We start from the raw sequence: 18,787 nt of genomic DNA on the forward strand, positions 1-18,787 counted from the left end.
TAACGAGTATATTAGAAAAATTGGCATATAGTTTTGTCAGTTGCTAAGGTATTTGTCATGTGTACAAGTAAACCATTTTTAATGTAAAAATATGATATCCAGTTTAGGAGCACCGTGGGACTGACCTATCTCGTTAAACTTCTGAACTCTGATTATGATGAGGTTCGGAGAAATGCATGCTGGGCCATTGCTGTGTGTGCAAATGAAGAATTGACCGCAGCTGAACTCTATAGATTGGGGTAAGTAAAGCATTAACACTAATAGAGATTCATTGATGCGCTTCATTAAGTGCAGTCTTTAAATTTAAACTGTAATCCAAATAATTAAGCTAGATCCACATTTAATACTTAAATTAATATGTTTTTATGTGTGTTAATATTTTAAGCTTTATATGCTGAAATAAACTGCCAAGGTCATAATGATAGACTACAAACTATTTGTATTTAAAAGTACGAATCCACTTTTATCAATTAGAGATTAAATTGCAAGATAGACCACATTTTCCTTAGCTGCTATTTTCTCATACTTTAAGGCTAGATTTCCATTATTGTGACCTGAAATTTGCGATTTTGATGCGACTGGAAACAATGCCTGTGTATTCTTAAAGTCTATGGACCTCAAATAACATCAAAGTGGGACCAAAGTATTGCAGGGACTACTTTGAAGTAGCACAGATATGAATGGTACTCATTGGAAATCATGGGGATTGACTTATCATGCGACCTGGGACTGCAAAGTTGCATGACAAGTCGCACTAGTGGAAAACAAGCCTAAATGTTTTTAGTATACCAGTCTTATGATACAGCCCCTAAAGCAGGGCTGGGACAAAGGGTGGGCAGGAGGGACAGCTGTCCTGGGCACTGTTATCATGTTAGGTGGGGGGGTGCAAGGAGATTGAGGGGGTAGGAGATTTGTGTTGGAGGAATTTGGGGGGCAGCAAGGAAAAATTATTGTTCTAGGAGGGGGAATTTGGCTGTGTGAGTGATGATTCAGGGGGATTTGTGTTGTAAGGGGGATAGGAGAAGAGGATTTGTGCTAGGAGGGGGGGTTTGAGGGCTTTGTGGTAGGGGGGGGGTTGTGCTAGAAGGAGATTTTTTTTGGGGGTGGGGGATTTGTGCTAGTAGGGATGATGTGGGGGGGTTGTGCTAGGATGGGGGAGATATTTGTGCTTGGAGGGGGATTTGGAGGAAGGGGGGAAGAGAATGTGTACGTGAAGGGGAAATTTGTGGGGTGGAGGATTTGTGTTAGGAGGCGTGATTTTGGGGGGGGGGGGACATTTGTCCTGAGGGATTTGGGGGATGGAAGGGGCAACGATTTGTACTAGGAGGGGGGAATTTCAGCAGGGGGTGCAATTTGAACAGGGAAGAGGGGGAATTTATGTTAGGGGGTAATCATGCAGGGGGGGGTGCAGTTTGGCATTTTCGCCCTGGGCTCTAGGTGACCTTATTCCTGCACTGCCGCAAAATGAACATATCATGAAGCAAAGCATAGGTGTCCAGCATTCACTTCCAAAAGGAGAGCATGATGGGCTCCTGTACAGTGAAACAATTGGGCCCCCCCCTTTCCTATGCATCATTAGCGGTATGCATATGCACATACTCGTGCCACTCACCTGACCTAACTACCTTCTTGAGGAATTCCCAAGGAACCTACTTTAGGTTGTATCTGCAAATACAGCTGTCCATATCTGCCACATCCCAGCTGCTCCCATGAACTCCAACGGCATCATACTTTTAAAGCGGAGTTCTGCCCCCCCGCCACAGCAAAAAATTAAAAGTCAGCAGCTACACATACCGTAGATTCTCACTTTTAATATTAGGGCACTTGTCCTGGAATCCAGTGATGTCAGCACCCCAGCCAATGTTTCCATCGGAACTCGGGAGCTGCCACTGCCATTGCCTGTAAGGGAAGCCTTGCGGCTTCACATCTGGTTCTCTACTGCGCATGTGCGAAGCACGCTGTGCTTTCAGAATTGCTTGGTGGCGGGGGAAGGAGGGGGGGCGAACAGTGTACAGGCAATGTGTCCCATCCAACAAAAGTGCTTATCAAAATAATATGTGCAAAAATATGTTGATGTTGTTCTGCCTTTAAAACTGGTCACCCTTTTTGTTTTTGTGTTCAGGGCTTATGATGTTCTCCAGGAGATAAATCTTTCAGCAAGTCGCAGAAGCAATTTTAGCGAGCTGGCTCTGAACAAGATGCTAGATAATAATCTCTCTCTGAAATACAACCAGAAAGGATTTTTATCCTACAACAACCTCATAAGTGATGGATTTTATGACCACGGCCGGGTACGTTAGAACAAGGGTATAAGTCATGTGTAGCCGGGGTGATACTACTATGGAGTACATCGTGAAATTGTCTCAAAATTAGCTGCATAACAGTTTAGAGTAGACTTTAATCCAGTAAAATCTAAAGTACATTTTAGTTAAATATGGCAATTTGACTTTGAAAACAAACACATTACACTTGTAATATTTGTGTCAATTTCTTACCTACAGATAAAGCCAGATGCAAAGTTACCATCTCTGGAAGAACTTAGTAAACAGGAGTTAAACCAAAGGCGGGCAGTTATTTTAATCAATACAAGATTACCTGAAATGTAAGTGCTGAGCTGAGCTGCTAAACCACATCTGGGAGTGGGGACAGGAAGATAAGCTGCTGGCAAAACAGGTTCAGTGCTTCTGCTGTAAACATTGAGGATAAATTGTTCCACAGTGCCTGCAGCTACATAGGGTTTATTTTAACCTATGGCATGGTAAAAATCTGTAAATGCTTGAATGTCCTTAGCCTTGCCATCCACTTTGGCATTTAGCATTACATACAGTATCTCACAAATGTGAGTACACCCCTCACATTTTTGCAAATATTTTATTATTTCTTTTCATGTGACAACACTGAAGAAATGACACTTTTCTACAATGTAAAGTAGTGAGTGTACAGCTTGTATAACAGCTTGTGTAAATTTGCTGTTCCCTCAAAATAACTCAACACACAGCCATTATTGTCTAAACCGCTGGCAACAAAAGTGAGTACACCCCTAAGTGAAAATGTCCAAATTGGGCCCAAAGTGTCAATATTTTGTGTGACCACCATTATTTTCCAGCACTGCCATAACCCTCTTGGGCATGGAGTTCACCAGAGCTTCACAGGTTGCCACTGGAGTCCTCTTCCACTCCTCCATGAGGACATCACAGAGCTGGTGGATGTTAGAGACCTTGCACTCCTCCACCTTCCGTTTCAGGATGCCCCACAGATGCTCAATAGGGTTTAGGTCTGGAGACATGCTTGGCCAATCACCTTTACCCTCAGCTTCTTTAGCAAGGCAGTGGTCATCTTGGAGGTATGTTTGGGGTCATTATTATCTTGGAATACTGCCCTGCGGCCTAGTCTCCGAAGGGAGGGGATCATGCTCTGCTTCAATATGTCACAGTATATATTGGCATTCATTTTTCCCTCAATGAACTGTAGCTCCCCAGTGCCGCCAGCACTCATGCAGCAGCAGACCATGAAACTACCACCACCATGCTTGACCTTAGGCAAGACACACTTGTCTTTGCACTCCTCACCTGGTTGCCGCCACACACGCTTGACACCATCTGAACAAAATACGTTTATCCTGGTCTCATCAGACCACCGGACATGGTTCAAGTAATCCATGTGCTTAGTCTGCTTGTCTTCAGCAAACTATCTGTGGGCTTTCTTGTGCATCATCTTTAGATGGGGCTTCCTTCTGGGAAGACAGCCATGCAGACCAATTTGATGCAGTGTGCGGCGTATGGTCCGAGCACTGACAAGCTGACCCCCCACCCCTTCAACCTCTGCAGCAATGCTGGCAGCACTCATACGTCTATTTCCCAAAGACAACCTCTGGATATGACGCTGAGCACAGGCAAAAATAAATAATATACATATACATACATACATATACACACACACACACACACACACAAACACAAAACAGTGGCGTAATTACAGGGCTCGCAATTGCTCCAGGGGGCCCATGCGGCTCCCCTGTACACCTGTATAGCAGGGGTGGCATATAAAGGAACTGATCCCCTCCATTTCCTCCTGCAGCCACTGAAAGACTGCTTTTTCTCCTCTCCTTTCCGCAGGCATTTGGTGGCTGCAGGAGGAAAATGAAGGGCAAGGGTTCCTCCATATCCCGCCCTTCCTATCCACCTTCCTCTCATTTCTGCTGCCCCTGAGCCCCTGTGTGCTCCCCTGACCCCACCTCGTTCCCCAGCTGATGCGGGGCTTGTGTCTTAATGGAGAGCGGGGAAGGTACTGATCACTGACTGTTCATTCATAACTGAAGCATAGTAAGCTTTGTAAGAAATTGTGAAAAAAATTGCAAAAAATAATTAAATAACAAAATAAAAAAGGACTGACACCGACTGACACAGTGGCGGGACTACCAGGGTCGCAAAGGTCGCACTTGCGACCGGAGGAAAGGGCTACAACTGGGGGTCGGGGGGCCCTTCATGGTTTCTTGTACAAGGGCCTTGAAAGTTCTAGTTACTCCTCTGATATACAGTATATATATTTCTTCAAGCAAAGCTACAAGGATCTATTAAAAACAAAAGGATTTTTGGAGTGGCGACTTCTGTCACATACAATCCGCATCAAGAATTTTTAAGCTGAGTGAATGACAACCGGAAAAATATGTGGCATTATTCCATGCTGACACATATATTTGCTGCTGTTTTTCACGTAATAGCAATAGTACTGTGACTGTGTTGTCACCGAGCGCACCCAGTCACAGAGGAAGGATTGGGAGCTGGTAGAACGGACTCCCAATTGTGTGATCATTGTGACAGCCAATCATAAATTTCTTTTAACAAGTTGAGATACGTTAACGCTCCCTACACTATACAAAAACAATAATTTGGCTTAGGATCTACTTTGAAGCATATGAACCAGCTATGAGTAAGCACTAGCCTTAGTGCGGAACGCGTCAGCTGTTAACATATTTTGCTGTGATTTCATTTGCTCTGTCCTAAATATTATTTGAATAAAGCATTGTTTTAGCATTTGTAGTGCGGCCGTCCAGAGTTCTGTCATTATCCACATTATCTACTTTGAAGCATAGTTGAACTCTCCATTTAAATTGGCTAAATAAATTCCAGGTGCGTAAAAACTAAAATACTTTTAGTTGGTTTTCTTTAGAAATTACTGTCCCCTGCCAGCATGCAGTGAAGAAGAACAATTGTTTTCTGGGTGGAAGCAGTGGTCCATCTGCATAGGTCCACCATGCCTCCTGTTGATTCAAAGCCAGAGCTCTGCAATCAGCAGGGAGCATGAGCTTTTCCGATTGCATTTATTGGCCTGATTTATTTGGGGGCATCAGACCTCTGCTGTAAGATTACTGCTTTCACACAGAATACACTTCAACAAACTTCAACTGCTGGCAGGGTATAGGCTTTTCTACTGCTCCCTGCTAATGGGAGAGACCTAATCCTTACTCAACAGGGGACTTGGACTTCCACACAAAGTGCAAGATCCTTTTCTACAGGCTGTGGTTGCTTTCTAAACACCTTTTTGTTTTGATGCACCTGAAATGTATTTAGCCAATTTAAACTGAAAGTTCCATTCTGATTTTTAATAGTGGCAACTTTGTCTTGTAGCTTACATGAACATTTATTCTTTCAGTGCTACCCCATCACCCATTCCAGTGGAGGAGAAAACAGAGCAAAGCATCAGACAGTCTCCATCTTCACAGAGCAGAAGCGCCTCTAGAGAACAAGGAGGGTAAGTGCTTATATTTCTGTTCTTTCTACTGTCTAGACCAAATGCAAATTAAAGGATCACTAAATAAATATATATATATATATATATATATATATATATATATATATATATATATATATATATATATATATATATATATATATATATTTATGGTCAAAGCCCTATGGCCGATACGGATATGAACAAATAGACTTTACCATAAGATTAACAACATGAAATGGACCTGAAGTGTGCCCTGGTCTGATGGTCGGTATACCAAAATAAGGGGGCATACCCTAGATTAGAAATTAATATTTGTGAAGAGAAATGAATTTGAGAAATGCCCTGAAAAGGGGATGGGAGGGTGGGTGCCGCGCACCGGAAACCGACAAAGACCACAGGCGAGCGGGCTGGTTAAATACCCTCCGGGCTCCTCCCATAAATTCAGGCCACCACACTGGCCTTCCTACTTATGGTCAAAGCCCTATGGCTGATACGGATATGAACAAATAGACTTTACCATAAGATTAACAACATGAAATGGACCTTAAGTGTGCCCTGGTCTGATGGTCGGTATACCAAAATAAGGGGGCAAAAACATTCAGGTAGGGGTGTAGTTTTATTAGTTTTAGCTTAATTAGTTGAGCAAGTTTGGTGAATGCTTGTGCCATTTCCATCCGAGGATTGGGGATGTACCGGGCGAGGTAGGCAGGGTTCCAACTGCTTAGTCTCTCAATGACGTGACTTGGGACCCATGCCAACATGCTGCCAAGGGTGCTCAAATACTAAAGAGTGACCACGGTATGGACCGGGGTCGAGGTGTAGGCTGCGTAGAAGAACCCCATGTGTTTGGGAAACTGGCAGGTACACAAGTGTTCACGAAAAGGCAATAGGGAACTAGAGTTTACGCGTTCCGATAGGAGTGACAGTAGGTAGTCGAGTATGGTTACTCGACACCAAGCACTGCCTTTTCTATAGAAATGGACATCTATCCTGGAGCCAGATTGCTGGGTTTTTAGACACTGCAAGGTGGAGGATGAAATGGTGTTGGTAGCGAGCCAAGTGACGACTATGCAGGACTTGGCCTGCGGGGTTGCTGAAGGCCTGGAATGCCCATACAATGGACTTTAACTGGTGCCACCAAGATAACTGCAGCAGTCTGCGCAGGAAGGACACAACCGAGAGCGGCCAGACCTGGCTTCATCAACAAGGTGAGCCTTGGCCCAGTTGTCAGTGGTGAAAGCCACAGCCTGTCCTGTCCTGACATAACCCCAGATTCGAGAGGCTGTCATGACCGGGTATAGCTTGAAGAGGGAGGAAGTCCAGGTAAACCCGGGGTTTAGGAGTATCCCTGATGCCATGGTTCTGTAACCATTGGTGGCCAAAAATTGCAGCGAAGCCTGTGGAGGCTGTGGCATCTGTCACTACCAGGGGTGACAGGGGCATCGTAGATGGTCTAAACATCGCTACACCAATCCATGCAGTAAGGAACCTTCCGACATTGATGGTCTGCTATTGCCACGGCATCTAAATTAAGGATCTGAGAAGGGTCCTGTGTCCGTGAGAGGAGGACCAGGAGGCGTGACATAAAGATCGACCCTGGGGAATGGCCCGTATTGCCGATTTGAACGTTCGTCAGGTAGTGTGTGTGTAGAACCTGGCTGCCAGTGCTACCAACAATAAATTGGCTAGGCCATGGAAAACCACAAAGGGCCAGGTAGATGGCCACTTGGATGACAAGACTGGGGAATATGCGAGGATTTTATATGTCCTTAAAGATGGCAGTTGTGATGGGCGAGCGTTTGCCGTTGGCTACGGGCGATGCCTCTGGATGCCTCGTAGTGGGGATCTTGCTGTATGGGCCGTAAAGACAGATGGCTCTCCGGGCCCTGTAAGGATAAGAAATGCTGAACGCTGGCTAGGTATAGCCTGAGCGTGTTACAGGAAGAAGCCAGTTGCGTGTGTCAACACGATCCTGGTGCAGGATGGAAGTTGAACTCAACTGTCCTAAGGGAGAGACAGACAGACAGGAAACGGTGAGTGGCTTGTAAGAAAAGCCACAGGAGACAAGTGGTCAATTAAGTGCTGCTGAAAACGACGTGTAGCCAGTTTGTGTGCCACTGAGAATGTGCTTGCAAAAGAATGATTGCAAGAAGTTATGCTAAGTCGCAAGCCTTGGCATGATTGCAAAAGTAGTGTTTAAACGTGTACTTGCGACAATTGCGCGGGAGTTTGTCACTGGAGATGTGTTGGTAGTGACTGTGAGAAATTCGTGTTACCGCATGTGCTTTGCGAAGACTGCAGGAGTTGTGCTTGAACATGTGTTTGGATGCGTGCTTGCAACGATTGCAAGATGTTATGCAAAGATGCGTGCTTGCAACGATTGCAAGATGTTATGCTAGGATGCGTGCTTGCAACGATTGCAAGATGTTATGCCAAGATACGTGCTTGCAACGATTGCAAGATGTTATGCCCGGATGCGTGCCTGCAACGATTGCAAGGAGTCACACCAGGATGCGTGCTTGCCATGATTGCAAGATGTTATGCTAGGATGCGTGCCTGCAACGATTGCAAGAAGTTATGCCAGGATGCGTGCCTGCAATGATTGCAAGGAGTTATGCCAGGATGCGTGCCTGCAACGATTGCAAGGAGTTATGGTAAGATACATGGGTAGCCAGGTCGGAAAAGACAGAAGTGCATCCAGTCCTAACCATAAATCAAACAAATAAAATACCGCACAACCCGACACACCCAATTCTACACCCACAGCTGATCCAGAGGAAGGCAAAAAACCCCAGCAGAGCATAGCCCAATTTGCTACAACAGGGAAAAAATTCCTTCCTGATCCCTCGAGAGGCAATCGGATTTTCCCTGGATCAACTTTACCTATAAATATAAGTACCCCGTTATAACGTACATTTAGGAAAGTATCCAGGCTTTTCCTAAAGCAATCTATTGAGCCAGCCAGAACTGCCTGCTAGCAATGATTGCAATAAGTTTGTGCCTGGACATCTGCTTGCAATGATTGCAAGAGGTCTTATGCTCAAATGCGTGCTTGCAATGATTGCAAGAGGTCTATGCCCGAATGTGTGCTTGCAACGATTGCAAGAAGTCTATGTTTTGGATGCGTGCCTGCAACGATTGCAAGAAGTCTACGCTTGGATGCGTGCTAGCAATGACTGCAAGAAGTCTACACTTGGATGTGTGTTTGCAATGATTGCAAGAAGTCTATGCTTGTATGCGAACTTGCAACGATTGCAAGAAGTTTATGCTTAATGCGTGCTTGCAACGATTTGCAAGAAGTCTATGCTTGGATTCGTGCTTGCAACGATTGCAAGAAGTCAACGCTTGTATGCGTACTTGCAACGACTGTAAGACGTCCATGCTTGAATGCGTGCTTGCAACGATTGCAAGAAGTCTATGTTTGGATGCGTGCTTGCAATGATTGCAAGAAGTCTACGCTTGGATGCGTGTTCGCAACAATTGCAAGAAGTGTACGCTTGTATGCGTACTTGTACCAACTGCAAGATGTCCATGCTTGACTGCGTGCTTGCAACGATTGCAAGAAGTCTATGCTTGGAAGCGTGCTTGCAACGATTGCAAGAAGTCTACGCTTGGATGCGTGTTTGCAATGATTGCAAGAAGTCTACGCTTGTGTGCGTACTTGTAACGACTGCCGTGACTGTGACTGATGATGAACCGGACTCTGGAGCATGCACTGAAATGAGGCTAAAGCACTGGGGCACACCGTAACGAATCGGTGCATGTATGCAACTGGATTCGAAACGGAGCGCGGTACGTGGCGGTGAAATTATTTTGATTGCCATGACAGAGGCACGAATCGATCATGCCGCTGTTGCGACTATCCGTTAATCGTGCATGCTCTGAAGCATGTACTGAAATGTGGCTGAAATACCTGGGGCGCGCCGAGACGAATTAGTGCACGATGCGACTGGATTCGTATCGGAGCGTGATACATGACAGTGAAAATGATTTCCCATGACAGAGTCATGGATCAGAGAACCGAAACCTGCAACCAATAATGAATCCTGACTCTGGAGCATGTACTGAAATGAGGCCGTAACCAACTGGGGCACATCGAAACGAATCGGTGCATCACGGATGCGACTAGATTCGAATCGTAGCGTGGTAAGTGACAATGAAATGAGTGACAAAAGTTTGCCATGACAGAGGCCCGAACCGGTCGTGCCGCGATTGCGACTGACAACGAACGGGACTCTGGAGCATGTACTGAAATGAGGCCGAAGAATACCTGGTGCACGCCGAGACGAATTGGTGCATGGTAGATGCGACTGGATTCGTATCGGAACGTGATACGTGACAGTGAAATGATTTCCCATGACAGAGGCACGAATCGGTGCTCCGCAACCTGCGACTGACAACGAACGGGACTCTGGAGCATGTACTGAAATGAGGCCGAAAAATACCTGGGGCACGCCGAGACGAATTGGTGCATGGTAGATGCGACTGGATTCGTATCGGAACGTGATACGTGACAGTGAAATGATTTCCCATGACAGAGGCACGAATCGGTGCGCCGCAACCTGCGACTGACAACGAACGGGACTCTGGAGTATGTACTGAAATGAGGCCGAAAAATACCTGGGGCACGCCGGGACGAATTGGTGCACGGGGATGCGACCGGATTCGAACTGAACGTACTACGTGACAATGAAATGCTTCCCATGATAGAGCTACGAATCGGAGAGGACGCAACCTGCGACCGTCAACGAACGGGCTCTAGAGCATGTACCGAAACGAGGCCAACGCAACTGGGACACGTCGATCGAACCTGTGCGTTTTGAGAAAAGCGACTGGTTTCGATTCGAACGTAATAGGTGAGGTGAAATGACTCCCATGACAGAGACCCGGGTCGATTTAGCAACGAGCGGGCTCTGGAGCATGTACCGAAATGAGGCTGAGCAACTAGGGGCACACCGGAAAGGAATCGGCGCATTTAGCGGATGCGACTGGATTAGAATCGGAGCGCAGTGCGTGACAGAAATGAGTGAAATGATGAAATGACCTACGTGAGCCAGCTATGGCAGAGGTACGAGTCGTTGTGCCGTGAGACACGACTGGCAACGATTTTGACTGTGGAACACGGTAACGAGACTTCATAACAAGTTACTAAAACAGTGCAGTTTTTCCTACAAGCAATATCTACCGAAATGACGCCCGTGAAATGAAGGGCGCTGCGAAAATAGTGCGTTTTGAGTGATAACAACCCGGTATCATAACGAACGATTCGATATTTCAGGTTTTAACGACACTCAAAAATAGTACAGGAAGGTCAATCGAGACCCTTACCTGCGGCAGTCGAGCCGGCGACGTTGTACAAAAACGAATGGGAAACGAAAACCACGAGATTTCTAGTAGAGAGACGTTTATCCGAATGGCAACGAAACACGAGCAGTCGGCCTAGTGACGTAGTGCCGCGCACCGGAAACCGACAAAGACCACAGGCGAGCGGGCTGGTTAAATACCCTCCGGGCTCCTCCCATAAATTCAGGCCACCACACTGGCCTTCCTACATATATATATATATATATATATATATATATATATATATATATATATATATATATGTATGTACAGTGGTGTGAAAAAGTGTTTGCCCCCTTCCTCATTTCCTGTTCCTTTGCATGTTTGTCACACTTAAGTGTTTCGGAACATCAAACCAATTTAAACAATAGTCAAGGACAACACAAGTAAACACAAAATGCAATTTGTAAATGAAGGTGTTTATTATTAAAGGTGAAAAAAAATCCAAACCATCATGGCCCTGTGTGAAAAAGTGATTGCCCCCCTTGTTAAAACATACTATAACTGTGGTTGTCCACACCTGAGTTCAATTTCTCTAGCCACACCCAGGCCTGATTATTGCCACACCTGTTCACAATCAAGGCATCACTTAAATAGGAGCTGCTTGACACAGTAAGGTCCACCAGAAGATCCTTAAAAGCTACACATCATGCCGAGACCCAAAGAAATTCAGGAACAATTGAGAAAGAAAGTAATTGAGATCTATCAGTCTGGAAAGGGTTATAAAGCCATTTCCAAAGCTTTGGGAATCCAGCGAACCACAGTGAGAGCCATTATCCACAAATGGCGAAGACATGGAACAGTGGTGAACCTTCCCAGGAGTGGCCGGCCGCCCAAAATTACCCCAAGAGCGCAGCGACGACTCATCCAAGAGGTCACAAAAGACCCCACAACAACGTCCAAGGAACTGCAGGCCTCACTTGCCTCAGTTAAGGTCCGCGTTCATGCCTCCACCATCAGGAAAAGACTGGGCAAAAATTGCCTGCATGGCAGAGTTCCAAGGAGAAAACCACTGCTGAGCAAAAAGAACATCAAAGCTCGTCTCAATTTCTCCACAACACATCTTGATGATCCCCAAGACTTTTGGGACAACATTCTGTGGACCGATGAGACAAAAGTGGAACTCTTTGGAAGGTGTGTGTCCAAGTATATCTGGCGTAGAAGGAACACTGCATTTCATAAAAAGAACATTATACCAACAGTAAAATATGGTGGTGGTAGTGTGATGGTCTGGGGCTGTTTTGCTGCTTCAGGACCTGGAAGACTTGCCGTGATAAAAGGAACTATGAATTCTGCTGTCTACCAAGAGATCCTGAAGGAGAATGTCCGACCATCTGTTCGTGTACTCAAGCTGAAACGAACTTGGGTTTTGCAGCAGGACAATGATCCTAAACACACCAGCAAGTCCACCACCGAATGGCTGAAGAAAAACAAAATGAAGACTTTGGAGTGGCCTAGCCAAAGTCCTGACCTGAATCCTATTGAGATGTTGTGGTATGACCTTAAAAAGGCCGTTCATGCTCGAAAACCCTCTAATGTAACTGAATTAGGACAATTCTGCAAAGATGAGTGGGCCAAAATTCCTCCAGGACGCTGTAAAAGCCTCATTGCACGTTATCGCAAACGCTTGGTTGCAGTTGTTGCTGCTAAGGGTGGCCCAACCAGTTATTAGGTTTAGGGGGCAATCACTTTTTCACACAGGGCCATGATGGTTTGGATTTTTTTTCACCTTTAATAATAAACACCTTCATTTACAAATTGAATTTTGTGTTTACTTGTGCTGTCCTTGACTATTGTTTAAATTGGTTTGATGTTCCGAAACACTTAAGTGTGACAAACATGCAAAGGAACAGGAAATGAGGAAGGGGGCAAACACTTTTTCACACCACTGTATGTATGTATGTATGTATGTATGTATGTATGTATGTATGTATGTATGTATGTATATATATATATATATATATATTTTTTTTTTTAAATAACAAACATGTTATACTTATCTCCACTGTGCAGCTCGTTTTGCACTGAGTGGCCCCGAACCTGGTCTTCTGGGGTCCCTCGGTGGCTGTCTCGGCTCCCCCCCACAAGGACTCAGCACCTTCATGCGAGCTTCCGCACATGGTGTGGAGTGCTTCTGGGCGCGCTCCCGTGATACAGCCGGCGGCCATAGCCGCTCACTTTATCACTCGGCCCCCGGCGTGCAATCCATCCACTGTAACCAATCAACGACCAGGCTGAGCGGCGAAGAGGATGTCGGGGGTGAACGTGGAACTTTCGAGGCGTCAGGTAAGTAAAACGAGGTGTGTGGGGGGGCTGGGGAGGGCGGTATTGTCGAATGTTTTTTCACCTTAATGCATAGAATGCATTAAGGTGAAAAAACACGTACCTTTACAACCCCTTTAATATCCAGAGGTGGACAGAAGACATACAGTAAATATTATGAGGAAAATATTATTACAGTTTTTTACATTTTGAATTTTGGTGCCGCCTTGTGGTAGTCACATCTCTGACAATGAAAGCAGAATTTCCATCACAGAGCAAGAACGTTGAACGTTATGTATATTGGCAAAGTTCCTACTGTAACAGATTTTCTAAAATCTTATTCATTTTTATTCTCAGTCGGGCTCAGTCACCTGTAGAAGACAAGCAAGAGACTTTTTCAGTGAAATCTCCTTCTGTAAGCCGGAGTAGGATGAAAGAGAAGTCTTCCAGGTAATTCTCATGTATATTAGTAATAAATTTGGTTGTGTAAATATGGCAGTTTTGGCCCTTTAGGCTCGGTTCACACAGGGGGCGATGCGAGGCGACACGACTTGCCTCGCCGCGACCTGCCGTGACCTCAGCGGCGACTTGCAAATGACTTCTGTATAGAAGTCAATGCAAGTCGCCCGAGGTCGCCCAAAAGTAGTACAGGAACCTTTTTTCTAAGTCGGAGCGACTCGAGTCGCTCCTCTTAGAACGGTTCCGTAGTACAGAACGGGGGCGACTTGTCAGGTCGCGGCACGGCAAGTCGTGTCGCCTCGCGTCGCCCCCTGTGTGAACGGAGGCTAAAAATTATATTTACTTAAATAGTTACATGGTTGGTAAGGTTGAATAAAGACACCAATCCATCCAGTTCAACCTGTGCATGTGTTTGTTCATGTCAGAAACCAATTCCCATATCACTGTATACTGTGTTCACTAAGATGCTCATCTAAGAGGTTGTGTTTAACTATGTATACTTCCCGCTGACACCACCGATTGAGGAAGAGAGTATCACATCCTTACTGCTCTGACAGTGAAAAGCTCCTACACAGTTTAAGGTTAATCTGCTTCTTATCCAATTTCATTGAGTGGTCCCCTGTCTTCTTACACTCCCTGAGACGGAATAGTTTATTCCCTATACTAGAATCGCCATTAAGATAATATAGCTCTCAAGGATCTCTTCTCCAGGGAGAATACGTTTATCCAATTCTGGACCAGCCGCCGCAGTTATACTGCGGCAGGTTGGCTCGGCTGGGCGAAGCGTCATAGCTGCACGTCGGGCACGTGGCTGCAAGCGCGCCCCCTAGGCGGCCACGATGATCAGATTGACATCAGAACCGATCAGTCCCCAGGCCCAGTCGGATGATTTCTGGCCTGGACCTGGTGATTGGTTCTGGCAAATTAAATCCTCCCCTGCCTGTGTAAGTGTAGACACAGGCAGGTGGAAGTGATGTCATCTCCCCTTATGGAACTCTTTTCCGTTCCAGAGAGAGGAGAGAAGACATCTCAAAGTAAGTTGCACCAACACTACACTCACACAGTACACATAGGCACACTTGGTGACATGGCAAGTCCCATAAGTGCAGTTCAAGCTGGTGAGGTGGCTAGCACATGTAGTGTCTCACAGCCACCAAGAAGAAGACAAACACAGGCTCATTGAGCCAATAGTACCCTTCCTACTGCATTTGCCAATCCGAATTGGGAGCCCACCATTTATGCAGCACTCGTACTTCCCCCTTTCACTGGCCAACCCGGAGTTCAGGTGGAAACAGTTGATTTTACGCCACTTGATTTTTATTCGCTGTTTTTCACAAAAGATCTCTATAGATCTATTGTGGACCAAAGCAATTTGTATGCAATTCATCGCCCCTAATCCCTGGTTGACCCTTACCAGAAATTGGAAACCTATTACAGTTTCCGAATTTAAGACCTTCCTGGGCCTATCCCTCTTCATGGGCATAGTTAAAACCGGAAGGAAGACAGGTGAAGATGGAGGCGGCCTCCAGCGGTGACATCGATGGAGGGCTTTATTTGCAAGCAAGCAAGTTTCACATAATGTGTTAGTATGCGATGCAGTGGTTTACTTCCTCTTTAATCTTAAAGATGCACTGTACAGAAGAGCTTGGTAGTTTAAATGAAAGATTTTAGTCATAGCTGGTGGTGTTTTTTACGGTGTTTTTTTTTTTTTTGTCAGATTGGGCAATAGTGTTGGAGGTCACTGGAAGTCTGCCAGTTGTTGCACTGTCAACTACTAGACATCCTGTTTCTGATTGTGCAGTGTGATGCAAGACAGTCAATATGCTACAACTGGTAGACTAAAGCTGGCCATACATGGATCAAAATCGGCCGGTTCAGCAGGGACCAGCCAAATATTTATTCATGTATGGGCACCCTGGTTGTACAGAAGTTGTTCTATTGGTCGACTTCCGTACAACCACCCTATAGTTTTTTTCTGAACAATCAGTTGCAACCGCTATGGCCGGCAACACTGATGATTGTGTAAGGAATAGGTGGATGGGGGAATCAGCACATTTTTTTTCTGTGGGTTACAGGGGTGCACTTAGTTCTGCACTTCTATGACTCAGATGCAGCCAACAGTGGGCTGAAGTCCACTGTTTTTTGACATCACTCAGCTGTTCTAGGCTCTAGAGAGATTCTGAATTTAATGTTGGGATCCACCCAAATGCCTGACTAGCAGCTGGCTCAGCCTTTCAATGAGCCGCTGAGAGCCTGAACAACCACTCTGTCCCTTTCCACAACCTGTAGCACAACAGAGGCCCGGTGACTGACAGTCCTCAGCTCTCTGCTCACTGAAGAATGCAAACTGAGCGATCGGCGTTCTTTGATCACTCAGTTCTTGGTCTTAAAGGTGGCTGGAGACAGATGAATCATCCACCTCGGTGAATATGGATGTTTTTGTTTTTTTTCATTCCTGAATTTCTTTCCTCCTCACTGTCTGTCAAATGTTCTCTGAAGAGCCATTATAGTTGTATCTCCCTATACTGTGCATTAATAGATAAACATATAGAGGGGGGACTTCCTGCCTTTTGGATGTGCCAGTGTCCATTCACCTATAGGTTGCGTATAACCCAGATAGTAATTACTATAGCTGCTCTGTGTCCTTTGATGTACTCCAAGAAAAGGATTTGACAGGTAAACTGTAGGAAAAATCCTATTTTTACCAGCACTCAGCTCCCTCCCCATCAGCAGAGCAGCCCAGGAAAGTGTCAGTGCATTCCAATGCAATTTCAATTTCAGAGTTCCCCATGCCGCTCCTGCACTGAGGGGAGGCACTGTGCCCCCACATATTGTATAAGATGGGAAATATTGTTTGGTTCTCTGTTTGGTTCTCTAGTTTGCTTGTACTACAAATCTCAGACGGGATTTCACTGATTGAGAAAACCACAATCAGGTGACAGTTTGTGGAATTACTGTTGAGCTTCTGGGAACTTTGTTGACAATATTCCTGAACCTTTGCTTCACTTACTACTGAACTTCTGCACTCTGTGTCCCTTTAAGCCACAGCCAGTATTCAGTGCAATGAAAATCACACCCAACTTTTGCTGAGGCGCAGAGCGCCACACTTTTTTTCTCAGCTGCGGGGGCCCAACTTATGATCTTGCACACAGGCCTACTGCTTTCAGAAAATGCCCCTGACCTGAGCTCATCATTGCGCATCCATTCCAGATGCTTGTATGTGACATCACATACAAGCATGTGGGCTGGATGCGAGAGGTGGATCAGCAGGATGAGTGTGTCAGGACAGGAAAAATTGTGTCTCACCTCTGCTTCTTTTCACCACTGCATATCACTTGTATCATAGATGTGAAGCGGGTACAGCAGTGGGGAAAATGAGCAGGAGGGGAGGGTACAGCAGTGGGGCAGATGTGCAGGGAGGTACAGTGGTGGAAGTGATAAGGGGTTTAGCAGCGGGACAGAAGAGCAAGGGGCTACAGTGATGGGGCAGATGAGCAGGGGGTTCAGTGTTGGGCCAGATGAGAAGGGGGTTCAGTGGTGGAACAGAAAATCAGGGGGGGTAGAGCAGTGGGGCAGATGTGAAAGGAGGTGTATTCGTGGGACAGATGAGCTGGTGGTTTACAGTGGTGGGGCAGGAGAGCAGGTAGGTACAGAAGTGAGACAGATGTGCAGGAGGTACATTGGTGGGGCAGATGAGAAAGTGGGTTACAGTGGTGGGGCAGATGAGCAGATGGGTTCAGTGTTAGGACAGATCAGAAGGTGATTCAGTAGTGAGACAGAAGAGCATGGGGATACGGCGATGGTACAGATGTGCATGGAGGTACAGTGGTGGGGCAGATGAGAAAAGGGGTACATTGATGGTGCAGATGAGCAAGGGGGTACAGTGGTGGGGCAAATGTTCAGAAGGTACAGTGGTGAGAGGGATGCGAAGGAGGTTCAACAGTGCAACAGAAAAGCAGGGGGGTACAGTAATGGGGCAGATGAGCAGGGGGTTACAGTGGTGGGACAGATGAGCAGGGAGGGTTCAGTTTTGGGCCAGATGAGAAGGGGGTTACAGTGGTGGGAAAGATGGGCCTTGGGGCGTTCAGTGTTGGTGCAGATGTTAAAGGGGTTCAGCGGTGGGACAGAAGAGCTGGGGGTGGGGCAGATCTGAAAGGAGGTGCATTTATGGGACAGATAAGCAGGGGGTTACAGTGGTTGGGCAGAAGAGCAGGGGCAGAGGAGAAAGTAGGTAAATTGGTGGGACACTTGAGCAGGGGGTTACAGCAGTGGAGCAGGGGGGTACAGAAGTGGGGCAGATGTGCAGAGAGGTGCAGAAAATAAAGGAGGTACATCATAGAACACATTAGCAGGGGGTTACAGTGGTGGGGCAGAAGAGCAGGGGGAACAGAGGTGGGACAGATGGGCAGGAGGTACGGTGGTGGGGCAGATGAGAAAGGGGGTTACAGTGGTGGGGCAGATGAGCAGATAAGTTCAGTGTTAGGACAGATGAGAAGATGGTTCAGTGGTGAAACAGAAGAGCATGGGGGTACAGCGGTGGAGCAGATGTGCAGGGAGGTACAGTGATGGGGCAAATGAGAAAGGGGGGGACATTGGTGGGGCAAATGAGCAGCTGGATTTACAGTGGTGGGACAGAAGAGCAGGGTGGTACAGTGGTGGGGCAGATGTGCAAGGGGTTACAGTGGTGGGGCAGATGTGCATGGGGGACAGTGATTTGAGATGCATGAATTGGGGCTGATCTGAGGCATGAGATGCAGGATGTTAATTTGTCACTACTATTCAAGTAGTTTACAGCATTTACTGTATAAAAAATCATTTTCGTAATTGAGATTGTGAAGTTGCCATTTTTGTTACAAAATCGGCATGCTCAATTTCTTTGAAAACATTTTTTTGCACACTGTGCTCTAAAGGTTGCCTACCCCTGCACTAGACTGACTGGAGACTGCACTGTCCACTATTAACTCTTTCCTGTGAAGACTGGATGTTCAGG

At 46.1% G+C, this 18,787-nt stretch overlaps 1 protein-coding gene across 2 annotated transcripts in view; it reads left to right on the forward strand.

The window, feature by feature from the left end:
* The window catches only part of ARMC3 (armadillo repeat containing 3), a 128,478-nt gene that overhangs the window by 86,022 nt on the left and 23,669 nt on the right, over nt 1–18,787 (forward strand). For both annotated transcript variants that reach the window (XM_077490960.1, XM_077490961.1), the window contains 5 exons: nt 103–239; nt 2,123–2,291; nt 2,502–2,602; nt 5,653–5,751; nt 13,696–13,788. In XM_077490960.1, coding sequence (XP_077347086.1) covers nt 103–239; nt 2,123–2,291; nt 2,502–2,602; nt 5,653–5,751; nt 13,696–13,788 — 599 coding nt within the window. The remainder of the gene's footprint in view (nt 1–102; nt 240–2,122; nt 2,292–2,501; nt 2,603–5,652; nt 5,752–13,695; nt 13,789–18,787) is intronic.

The sequence above is a fragment of the Lithobates pipiens genome, unplaced genomic scaffold, assembly GCF_037356315.1.
Source record: "Lithobates pipiens isolate NorthernLeopardFrog02 unplaced genomic scaffold, aLitPip1_a1.2 Scaffold_19, whole genome shotgun sequence".
NCBI classification, from domain to species: domain Eukaryota; kingdom Metazoa; phylum Chordata; class Amphibia; order Anura; family Ranidae; genus Lithobates; species Lithobates pipiens.